General features: G+C 41.5%; 1 protein-coding gene across 1 annotated transcript; it reads right to left on the bottom strand.

Annotated features, from left to right (window-relative positions):
- Positions 1-309: 309 nt before the first annotated feature.
- trim101 (tripartite motif containing 101) lies at positions 310-11607 on the bottom strand. The gene is made up of 12 exons (XM_069717413.1): positions 11215-11607; positions 9299-9499; positions 6584-6762; positions 6314-6500; positions 6069-6164; positions 5827-5904; positions 4946-5101; positions 3960-3982; positions 3706-3830; positions 2844-3280; positions 2173-2292; positions 310-1272 (listed from the first exon to the last, which is right to left on the bottom strand). The coding sequence occupies exons 2-11, from the start codon at positions 9467-9469 to the stop codon at positions 2206-2208; spliced, it is 1539 nt and encodes a 512-aa protein (XP_069573514.1). The 5' UTR covers positions 9470-9499; positions 11215-11607; the 3' UTR covers positions 310-1272; positions 2173-2205.
- Between the last annotated feature and the right edge of the window lie 259 nt (positions 11608-11866).

Below are 11866 nucleotides of genomic sequence, written 5' to 3' on the forward strand. Positions count from 1 at the left end.
ACGTTTTTTTCCCGTGCTTTTATTTTTTAAGGCGTGTCCTCCAAACAGGAAGTTATGTTTTGTAGTCTTTACAGAAAACCAGTTTCTGTAGACTTCCTTTTTCCGGGGTGATCATGTGACGTCACAGAGACAGCTGCGGTTGAAATATTTTAAATTTTTAAGATATTTGGTTTCTTCGGGAGCACAAACATACTGCCGGTGATCAAACATTATTTAATCCATAAACGAATCAAAGAAAAGCAGCGTTTCATCGGAGTCACCCATCATGCACATAAAACATAAAACATAAAACAAAAAGGACTCGAGGACTGTGGTCAATTTGGACTTTATGAAATTCTTAAAACATTTTCTGTTTCAAACTGGACATCAACAGTGAGTGAAACGAAATCAAAAACAAATCAAATGTGACGTCCAAAAAATAAAACTGAACAATAGCCTGTAAAAAGTCGAGAAAACAAAACTGCTACTTCTCCTTTTCCTGTTTTATCACACTGTTTAATTCACCATCACTTCCAATACTTCTGTTTTATAAAGACTTCCTGTTTCTTCCTCTGCTTCGTAGTTTAAAAAAGACATTGTAGATAATTAAAAACACATTGTTTTTAAAAAATTTTTTTATCTGATTTTACTCTTTTAAAATGCTAAAATATCAAAACATAAACGAGATATTGTAAACAACATGTTACCAAGATGTCGTCGTCTTTTCAAAAACATTTTTTTTCTGCAGCTACAAACACAAATTATGCAGATCTGGTGAGTTCTGCTTTTTCAGGCGCTGTTGCAACAACTTCCAGGTGTTTTTTGGTTGTTGTTGTTTATTACTCTTGTTGCTTATAGTTTCAGATCTTTTTGAAGACACCTAACACAAAGCACATCCACTGCTTTGAAAAAAAAAAAAAATCACTTCAATATATAACGCTATGACTTTTCAAAATAAGAGACAAAACAGGACTATCCGTTTCCAGTGAATATTTGGACAAAGCTGAGTTTGCCTCGTCTGAAATGATCCCTTGACTAGTTTTCCAACGTGTTCCAGATCCGTGTGAAGCCGACCGACTCCGGACCGAAGCGCCTCCTTCCTCATCTTTCTCTCTGAATACTTCTCTCTTTCCTCTCCTCCTTCTTCTTGTGGAACGAGTTCAGCCAGGAGAAGCAGAAACTGGGCCGACGAGGAGCCTCGCCGAGGGAGGAAGAGGAGGAGGAGGAGGAGGTGGAGGAGGAGGAGGAGGCGGGAGGACTGGTGTGAGCAGGGCTCCTTGTTTCAGCCTCCATCTGCAGCAGAGAAAGATGATTCTGTATCAGCAGGACAAATATTTATTGCTTTGATGTTGCTCTACAAGATACTTTCAAAATTCAGGGGCAAGTGTCCCACAGATTATTCAGAAGTTTTTGAAAGAAATGTATAATATTGCCTTAATAATATAATATATACTATTTGAAAGAGTAATCATCTAATTTATTAAAAAGCCGTTTAAAAGTAAAAATTTACAAAAAGTTGCAGAAGACCTGCAGTTTGTTCCAAATATGTGGAAAATAAAAGCAAAATATGTAAAATAAAATCTAATGGAAGCTGTTACTGGAAGAAAAAGTCAGATATTTACTTATTATTTTTAGTTGGGGAGGTTTTTTTTATTTGAAATGTGAAATGTCTTTATTGACTGACAAAACTGTAAACTGTAGTTCCAAAGTCCTACCACAAGGTGTCAGCAGAGGAGAAATTAAACAACACTGCAAAAAGTTATTTTATGTGTCAGTAATAAAATGATTATGCTGATTTTTATTGTACTTTTATTCTTTTATTTCCTGGAGTCTGTCAGGATTAATGTCACAAAAAAACAAAACTATTTGCTTTAGTTTTTATGTTTTTTTTTACTTCACATTCTTCTTTTAACTTTAGTGTCAAAGTAACAGAAGGAGTCTTTGCAGAAGTCGTAGCGGAAGTATTTCAATTAAATTTGATTTTATTAAAGTCAAACAAAATAATAAAGCAGACGATAAGAAATATTTTACAATAATTCTTAAATTTTGTGTCAGCAGTCGTGTGAAATTGTGGACGTTAAAATGTGGAATTAAACTCTTTAAATGAAGAAATCTCTTTTTAGAGCCACTTGTTTTTTCAAAATAAAAGCGTTCCACAGCGCTTCCAGGCGGAGCCAGCAGGTGTGTGCGTACCTGAGCTGCTTGGCGGTGATGATGCTGCGTGTCTCATGTGTAAATGAAGCAGCCGATGTAAACCCAGAACCTCTGCAGGATGAGCAGGAAGGCCAGCAGGTAGAAGAGCAGAGTGACAGCCTGGGGGGGAGGAGGGGGGGGACTTTTTATTAATTTTTTTCATACAGTGTCACAATGTTTTCATACTGGATTCTATTTTTATTATATGAAATATGTTTAATATTTGGACGAAAGCTGATAACTGGAGAAAGAGAATTATTTCATTAGCTGCTAACGTGGCTAACTTTTATTTTTATTTTTTAACGTGTAAGAAAGAATGAATCTGTAGCTTTTAGCATTGGAGCTTTTTAAAGCATCGAAGTCTTCATTAAAAGTCCATAAAAAAGCCACGGAAACGCTCGTGATGCCGATAAGTTGTTGAACATTTCTTCCTCTCAGCTGATCGATAAACAGCTGACCCGCCAACAGACCGGACGTACGACCGGTTTTCTAACGAGCGACCGGATGTTAGTTAACGGGCTGAGAGCTCCTTTAAAGAAAGAGAGGAAGGAAAGATGAGGAGTTTAAAGAAGACACGCACACGTTTAGCAGTTCAAATAATTTCACACATTTCACCTCCGAACTCATCGCTTCTAAATCGATCCTCTTGTGATCGATAACGCTGGTTTTACCTGCAGGGTGTTCATCCCCTCCGGCTGCTCGCACACGTCGGCCTCTTTATCCGTCTCTCTTCCAACCTCCTCCGCCTCCTCATCTTCCTCCTCCTCCTCCTCCTCCTCTTCTTCTTCTTCTTCTTCTTCTTCTTCTTCTTCTTCTTCTTCTTCTTCTTTCTGCTCCATCTTCTTCTGCTCCACCTTCGCCTGACCTGAACTCCCATCGTCTGAGTCCTCAGACTCTTCGGTCTCGGGGTGGACGGCGTCTCCGTCGGGCTCCGGAGGAGCTGGAGTCGGTGCTGATGCTGCCGGTTCCATCGGCTCTCTGACCGGTTCCACCGCAGCTTCCTGGTTCTGGACCGAGATCTCCCGCGATAGTTTGGGTTCTACGTCCTGGATTAAGAGATCTTCGGCTGGTGGATCCACTTCTGCTTCTTCAGGAACTTCCTCCACGACTGCAGAGACAAACACAAGCAGACATTTAAGAAGTCTCCGTTTTTCATCCTTCTCGAGACAGCAGCGTCATGTGATTCTTTCAGGTGGTTCAGATTTTTTTCTTTTAATTTACTCAAATTTTCTGATTTATTGATTAATAAACCTTTAAGTTCTTATATTTTCATCATCTTAACGGGAAAAAACTATTTTTGGATCGGACTCAGACCTTGAATCCAAAAACAACCCAGACAGACAAAGTCACTGAGTTTGTGTTTCGTCCAACATTGATGCCTATTTCATAAAATATTTTTGCTCCGGCAGGTATTTTTCCAGATGGAGCTGCAGATGTAGATCAAAATGTTATTTTTTCTTAAAAAGTAAACTTGTATTTTTTAATTCCCACCGCTACCGACGAAGCGGTAACATCTCCGACGTCTCTTCTCACCTTCGATGAAGTCGATGTTCTTCACAACTTTCTCCTGTTCGCTGAAGTCGAATCTGAATCTGCTCAGAGTCTCAAAACCCGGTCGGAGCGTCTCCGCTGGACACGAGGCGCTCGCTGCCATCACCCTGAGGAGACGGAGGACGGGTGGAGGACGGGTGGAGGACGGGTGGAGGAAGGAGCAGGATTTAAATTAAACAGGGAAAAAGTACCAACCATTTAATGACATAATGTGAGCATCTTTGTTCTGAACTCACTTTGTGATGAGGTCTCTTGAATTCTGAAATAAGGATGAGAAACATTTAAAGACTAAACAATAAAACATGTTTTCTTACATATTCAATGTTGCACACAAAAAATAATTCTATAAAATAAGAGATAAACAGAAAGAAAAGATTACAAAACAACCTCGTTTTAAAATCAGTTATATCTATAAATTAAAACTGCAAGCAGTGAAGCTGCGAAGGTCCGCATATTCCTGCTTGCAGTTTTTTTTTTTTTTCTCGATCTCGTTCTTTATTCTTCTTTAAAAAAAAAAAAGAAGCTTTTTTTTGGCGTCTTTAACATCTTCAAAAACTCATGAAAGTTGGTGCCTGACGCAAGTTTCATGAGGTTTGGAGCATCGTTTGACCTGAAACATCAACTTCCTGTGTCACGGCCAAACATCAAACTTAGCTGCATTGCCCTGACTATACTATATGATATACATACTATATACTATATACTATATACTATATACTATATACTCTATACTATATAACTAGATAACTTTTAACTCCAAACATGTTCAGAGTGCACAGACTCAATTTCAAGTCGGTTCAACAAAATCTGAAGGAGGAGTTCGTTAAAGTACAACATGTGCGAATCGCCAAAACTGGCGACTAAATTCAAAATGGCGGACCTCCTGTTGAGTTGACGTCATGGTGCAGTGTAACTTTTTTGTGTGTCTCGGTGTGATACACGTGTCCACCGAATTTCGTGCATGAAGGTAAATGGAGCCATCGGGGCATCTGTTTAGGGGGCACTTGCGAGCCATTTGGCCACGCCCACTCGTGACTCCGCTAAAATACAACATTTTTTGCCGGGAGAGACGGGTGTACCAACCTTCATGAGTTTTTGAATATGATAAAGCCTCCAAAAATGCATTTGTTTACAGAGAATCACAATAGTCGCTTGGATAACAACAGGGCTTTCACACCATCGGTGCTCGGGCCTTAAAATACAATAAAAAAAACATGCCCACCTGAACGAAGGCGGCCGTGTCGGGGTCCTCCATGCTGCTCGCCGCACTCTCCATCAGTTTGTCGTTGGCCTCCACGCAGTCTCCATAGCAACGCAGCAGCGCCTGGACGTGGCCCGTCTTCTCGTCCTGCTCGCAGCTGATTCGTTCCGTCATCGACTGTAAGATCATTAAAACAAAATGACAGTCGGATCAAAGCGTTTTACGGACAGGATGGAAAAACCTACAGAGACATAAATCTGTGCATCATCTGCACAATATTAATATCTGACCTCATAATAATAATAATAATATTGTTGCTCAGAAGGAGCATATCTGAAAAAAAAAGAAAAAGAAATGAGGAACTAGAATACTTCCCTGAGGAACACCACGTTATATAAAGTCTATGACGCTAAATCACCTCTGAATAAATCCAGTGAAACACCAATGATGATGATGATGATGAAATAATGATGATGATGATGATGATGATGCAATAATGATGATGATGATGATGATGCAATAATGACGATGACAATAATGTTTCAGCAACACTTACATGTCGTGTTCCTGCTTTTCCTGCTTGCATGACATATAAATAAAATACGTATTTACGACACAACGTACTGACGTTTATTTTCATATTTGTCTTTAACATAAACTGCAAATGAGCATGAAAATAACTTTCTACAGTATTTTTGTAACAAACGTTTTATAAAAGGTAAAAAAAATGTCATGCGTACATGTAAAATGGTACGTTTGTGTTTTATTAAAGATGTTTATGTTTTAGTGACGCTACCTCAGCAGGATTACAATATTCCTGCTGAATCTGTGACTGTTCTTTAAATCTCTCCGTGAGGTGGTGGTCGGAGAACGAGGTGGATGTCAGAGCGATGAACTCTGACCTTTCGTCTCTCCTCCACGATGGAAAACATGCGGTCGAACTTGTCGCTCACGATCTGTTTCTGAGTCTTTGAGTTCTCCTGTGGAAGAAAAGATTAAAACCAAATCATGTTTCATATATATTGAACATAAGAACTAACCTGTACAACACTAAAAATAAAAGGTCAGCATATAAACCGTGACTGTGTGAACATGCAGTGGAAGAATATTCAGATATTAGTCCGATATGTTTACAGACACTCACCTCTATGTTTCGGCATGACTCCTCCAGCTCATCGATCAGAGCCTGAAGTTTGTCGTTGAACGTCACCAGAGAAGAAATTCCTTCGTTCAGCTGATCCTGAGAAACAAAAAGGTACAATTTGTTATTTAAATTAGGACGGGATAAAAGAAGATTTAATTAATGAGAGTCTGTGCTGTGTTTGTGTCCTCTGATCTCTGTGTCTCGCTGTGGGCGGAGCTCCACCTCTGCTGGAGAGCGTGACGTACCTTCTGCTGCTGGAAGACGTCGGTCAGAGGAGCCACTCGACACGACGCATGAGCCCCGAACACTTTACAGAGAGAACACGTGGGAACCTGACAGGTGAGGCAGTAGATGTTCACCTTTTCCCCCTGGTGGTCGGAGCAGGTGACATCGGCAGCAGGCGGAGGAGGAGGAGGAGGAGGAGGGAGGAGGCTGCAGGGAAAAGACAAGAGAGGCTCTTTAAATACAGGTTTATATGAAAGTGTGTTTCCTGCTTGTCGTCTCTCTCTCTTCACCTCGTGGCGTTGTTGCTGCTGAGTTCCTGTTTGTAGACGTCGATGATGTTCTCCACCAGCAGGTTGCGCGGCAGGCCGTAGACGCCGTGGCGGTCCAGCACCACTTCCTGTCTGCAGGACGGACAGCAGAAACGGCCGCTGTTCACCATCATGGTGGTCCGAGCATGGAACAGCGACGGCTGGAGACGGGAAACGATCGTAGGAACGAATGATGCCGATGTATGAGCGGATCATCAGCAAAATATTACTTCATATTTTTTGTTGAAAGTCTCTGAATCTCAGCGAAAAGACAGAAAATAACTACAACCAAGATGTAAAACAATCTTTAAGACATCAAATGTCTCCTAAGACTTAAAAGACAAACACAAAGACATGATGAACAACAACAAAGACATGAAAAACAAACAGAAACACATTAAACCACCACAATGACATATGATAATAAACAAACATAAAAATCTGATAAACAACCACAAAGACACTTGAAGTATCTCAGAAGTCGTGAAAAAAAACACAAACATATGAAAAATGATCCATGAGACACAAAGACACATAAAATCACCCCAGAGACGCAAAATATCTGCAAAGACACACAAAAAGGACACATGTGTCCTTAAGGGGCCATTTGACTTGTTTGTACCCCGTCCTCTCATAATCCGTCCAGCCTGTCAACACCCAACACTTGGTGTTTGTTATCACACAACACAGCTGCATGCTGGGAGTTTTAATTTAATGATCAGCAGAGGAGCTGTCCGTCAGTCAGAGTGACTCCAAATGTCTCCCAGTGGTGAAGTCAGACCGGCAGCACTGCCAGTTACCGGGCAACAAGGAGACCGGGAAATCCCCCCCTCCCCCACCTCCCTACCGCTTTCTCACACACACACACACACACACACACACACGCACGCACGCACGCACGCACGCACGCACGCACGCACGCACGCACACACACACACACACACACACACACACACACACACACACACACACACACACACACACACACACACACACACTGAGCACCCTCCCGGTCTCTAGATTAAAGTATAAATAACTCAGACCTTAGTTACGCTTTGAAGTTTTTGACATAGTTTAATGTCCTCCTCAGGTATCATCAGGTATTTTGAAGAAGATCTATGACGGGAATTAAATGATATCATCAGATTACATGTGTCACTATTTAAAGTGTAACTGAAGGATAAAGGAGGCCGTTTGTAGCTCAGCAGGAAGACAGGAAGCAGTTTGAAACAGCTGACCCGACGCCACACAAAGATTATTAAAAAAAACGAATCTACGTAAAAGCACCTTTAAAGCTCACAAACAAACACGTGTTACGTTTTTGTTGATTTCGTACCCAAACTGTAAATGTGAAAATGATTATTTGTAGTTTCAGGGGAAGTTCATGTGTCCTTTCAAACTCAGGAGTCTTTCCTCCAAAATATTAAAACTTGTATTTGTTTTGAGTTTTAAAACGTCAGATAGGAAGGAGGCGGTTTGATGTCTGAGTGAGGAGAAGACAGATGAGCAGGCGGACGGCTGGAAGGTTAGCTGCCTGAAATAGAGACCTTTAATAAGCCTCAGCTGCTGCCGGGTCGGCCGGAGGGATCAGAGACCGATCAGAGACATCAGAGACCGATCAGAGACCGATCAGAGACATCAGAGACATCAGAGACCGGAGGGATCAGAGACCGATCAGAGACCGATCAGAGACCGATCAGAGACCGATCAGAGACATCAGAGACCGATCAGAGACATCAGAGACCGGAGGGATCAGAGACCGATCAGAGACCGGAGGGATCAGAGACCGATCAGAGACCGATCAGAGACCGATCAGAGACCAATCAGAGACCGATCAGAGACCGATCAGAGACATCAGAGACCGGAGGGATCAGAGACCGATCAGAGACATCAGAGACTGATCAGAGACCGATCAGAGACATCAGAGACATCAGAGACCGGAGGGATCAGAGACCGATCAGAGACCGATCAGAGACATCAGAGACATCAGAGACCGGAGGGATCATAGACTGATCAGAGACCGATCAGAGACCGATCAGAGACCGGAGGGATCAGAGACATCAGAGACCGATCAGAGACCGATCAGAGACATCAGAGACCGATCAGAGACCAGAGGGATCAGAGACATCAGAGACCGATCAGAGACCGATCAGAGACATCAGAGACCGATCAGAGACCGGAGGGATCAGAGACCGATCAGAGACATCAGAGACATCAGAGACATCAGAGACATCAGAGACATCAGAGACCGATCAGAGACCGGAGGGATCAGAGACCGATCAGAGACATCAGAGACTGATCAGAGACTGATCAGAGACATCAGAGACATCAGAGACCGGAGGGATCAGAGACCGATCAGAGACATCAGAGACTGATCAGAGACTGATCAGAGACATCAGAGACCGATCAAAGACCGGAGACCGTTTCATGTAATGTTGTAAAGTTAAGATAATAAACTTTAGTACAACACAAACACTTCAAAAGCCGTCACAGTTAAAACAGGACTTTGTGGTGCGTTTAAGTCCTCTGAAGGAACTCAAGTCCCCACGTGGTCAGTTTGGAAAGACATGCATGTCCCCACGACGTCATGCACACACACACACACACACACACACACACACACACACACACACACACACACACACACACACACACACACACACACACACACACACACACACACACACACACACACACCCGGTAAAGCTCGTTGGCACACTTCCTGCAGAGGTTGTGCTGACACGGCAGGATCACCACGGGCTTGTTGAAGATCTCGAGGCAGATGGGGCAGATCAGCTGCTTCTCCAGGGTCGTCAGCGACGCCTCGCCGCCGCCCTGCAGGCAGCTCAGGTCGGCCGGCAGAGACATGTCGGCCGCTCCGCCGACCTCCGGCTCCTCCTGAGGAGAGCAGCAAACACAGACATCAGACTTCACATCAGAGGCGATGGTGCTCTGAGGCCTGATCCGCCCACACTGACAGAATAAACACGTTTATAAAGGAAAGGAGAAATTCATTAAAGTATGTTTTTGTTTTGGTAAATATTGAGGAAAATAATGTCTAGAACTGTTCTTATTCTGTATCAACGTAAAACGCAAAGTAAATGAACATTAGTAAATCACAGTCCACCTGTCTTAATCTAATATTTCACTCTTTAACAAATATTATTGCATTGTGTAGAAGAAAATACACAATACAATACTCTATATTTTTAAAAACAAGTGCGCTGGTGTAGAAATCAAACACACCTCTGTTAAGTGCAGTTATGGAGGTTTTAATGGTCAATCTGGGAGTAAAAACTAAAATCATGTAATAATATACTATACATATGAAACATGGCAAAGTTTTATGTTTAATGAAAAACCCAATAATCATGATTTTAATTGTTTTAGATATTTATTCATCTCTTGTTCCCCTCAGTCTTGTTTTGTACCTACTTTTACCTGATTCAGCAAATTAAATAATACTTTTCAGTTTCCCGAACATTTTTACAAGCAGGGAATGATTTTTCAAAACATGCCATAAGTTTTTGGATTGAATTTCTTAAATTAAAGAAAATCATCTTACAGGAAGGAAACTCAACCACGATAGTCAGCTGCTAAAAATCACAACCAGAAAAATAGAAAAACTGCATTAATGCCTTTAAAATAAAAACTGTGACAAACAGTTAATTTACAGAAACACCTGCAATTATTCACATGAACATTTTCATGATGTGTGAAAACCTTCCAACATGTTTTCCTCATGTTATCATGTGATCACGTGTGGTAAACATGTGTCATACATGTGATCACGTGTGGTAAACATGGAAACTCATGTGTTGTTGTTTTCTTTGAGGGTTCTGGTTGTTTTAGTTGAAGGAAACTCAACCAACCAAAAAATGACCAAAACTACATTATGTGTTCTCAATATATCTGAAACTAATAGTAAAAAAAAGCTTTGTTAAATCAAACAACATTCATTTATTACTGTTGTTGACTGTCAGATGTATATTTGGTTTTACAAGACGAAACATCTGAAGACTCTTTTCACTGCTTTTTGATGTTTTATTTAAAAACAACAACAATAAACAAAACGACCGTCTGATTGAGCGATTATGAAAAAAACAAAACAATGTTTTGCATCTTTAAATTCACAAAATGAGTTTCCTGTCAAACTTGATGTGACAAAAACAAAACATCTTTAAGCTTTGAGACATCTGAAAACTCAACTAAAAGCTGAGATGTTTTCATTCAACAACACGACAGACTGAAGAAAAACTTCCAAAAGTGAACATTAATCTGAAAATCTGCATCCTGAAAACCTCCTAAACATCATTTACGAGACTATAAACGTGACTAAAGATAAATAAGAGCTATGAGGAGGGTGTTGACGCTGCTCAGCGGGAGTTCAGGATGTCCAAACTTCTGTCTGATCTGTTTGTTTTGGTCTCAACAGTCAGAGTTTGTGTTTCAGTGATTCTTTAAATGATGCAGGAACCAACGAGTGGATGAACTTTACCTCCTGCAGGTCCTCAGGAGAAGTTTGTCCAGGTTGAATTCAATTAGAAGATTATTTAAATACTAATTACTGTATTGTTTATGTGCATAAATGATCAGAGACATGCTGGACTTACTTTTACTGACTTTAAACTGAAGTGCTGAGTCAGATTTGCTCGAAGCTGCTGAGTCGCTGGAAATAAACTGTCAGCAACTTAAAGTTGGACTCCACGGTGAGTTCGTGGTCGTGTAAAAACAAAACAAACAAAAATAAATAAATCACACAGGTCTCAACTTCAGAGCAAAAATCCAAAAGATTTAAGGAGTCACATCGAGGTCAGTCGGTCCAAAAAAGTCAAAGTGGGTTCAAATCCTTCCCAACGTCTATCTCATCATCTCCAGCGCTCTTCCTCATCTGCTCCTCTTCCTCACACACACACCCTCCTCCCCCCCTCCGACATTTTACTCCATTGCTCCTTGTTTTTTTTTTCTTCCCACTAGTAGCGACTGCTGTGTTTGTTTGTTCGCAACTCATCTGCAGCAAAGTGAGGGGAGGAGGAGGGGGAGGAGGAGGAGGGAGGACCGACATGATCAGGTTTCAGTCGAGTGCCTCTGAAATGATCCCGACACACACACACACACGCGCACGCACACGCACACACACACACACCACACACACACACACACACACACACACACACACACACACACACACACACACACACACACACACACACACACACACACACACACACTCTCCATATGAGGAGCTGGCTGGTGTGCGGACAG

Source organism: Brachyistius frenatus, unplaced genomic scaffold (assembly GCF_029030835.1).
Source record: "Brachyistius frenatus isolate BFR_SWC_R1_liver_20210118 unplaced genomic scaffold, ASM2903083v1 Contig_174, whole genome shotgun sequence".
Taxonomy (NCBI): domain Eukaryota; kingdom Metazoa; phylum Chordata; class Actinopteri; family Embiotocidae; genus Brachyistius; species Brachyistius frenatus.

Bases quoted from the DNA above. Each gene is read 5' to 3' on its own strand.
- trim101 (XM_069717413.1), bottom strand. From the start codon at position 9,469: ATGTCTCTGCCGGCCGACCTGAGCTGCCTGCAGGGCGGCGGCGAGGCG. The intron at 6,763-9,298 runs GTGTGTGTGTGT...TCCCGTCTCCAG, and splicing joins GTGCCAACGAGCTTTACCGG to CCGTCGCTGTTCCATGCTCG. The intron at 3,983-4,945 runs GTGGGCATGTTT...TCCTTATTTCAG, and splicing joins ACACGGCCGCCTTCGTTCAG to AATTCAAGAGACCTCATCAC.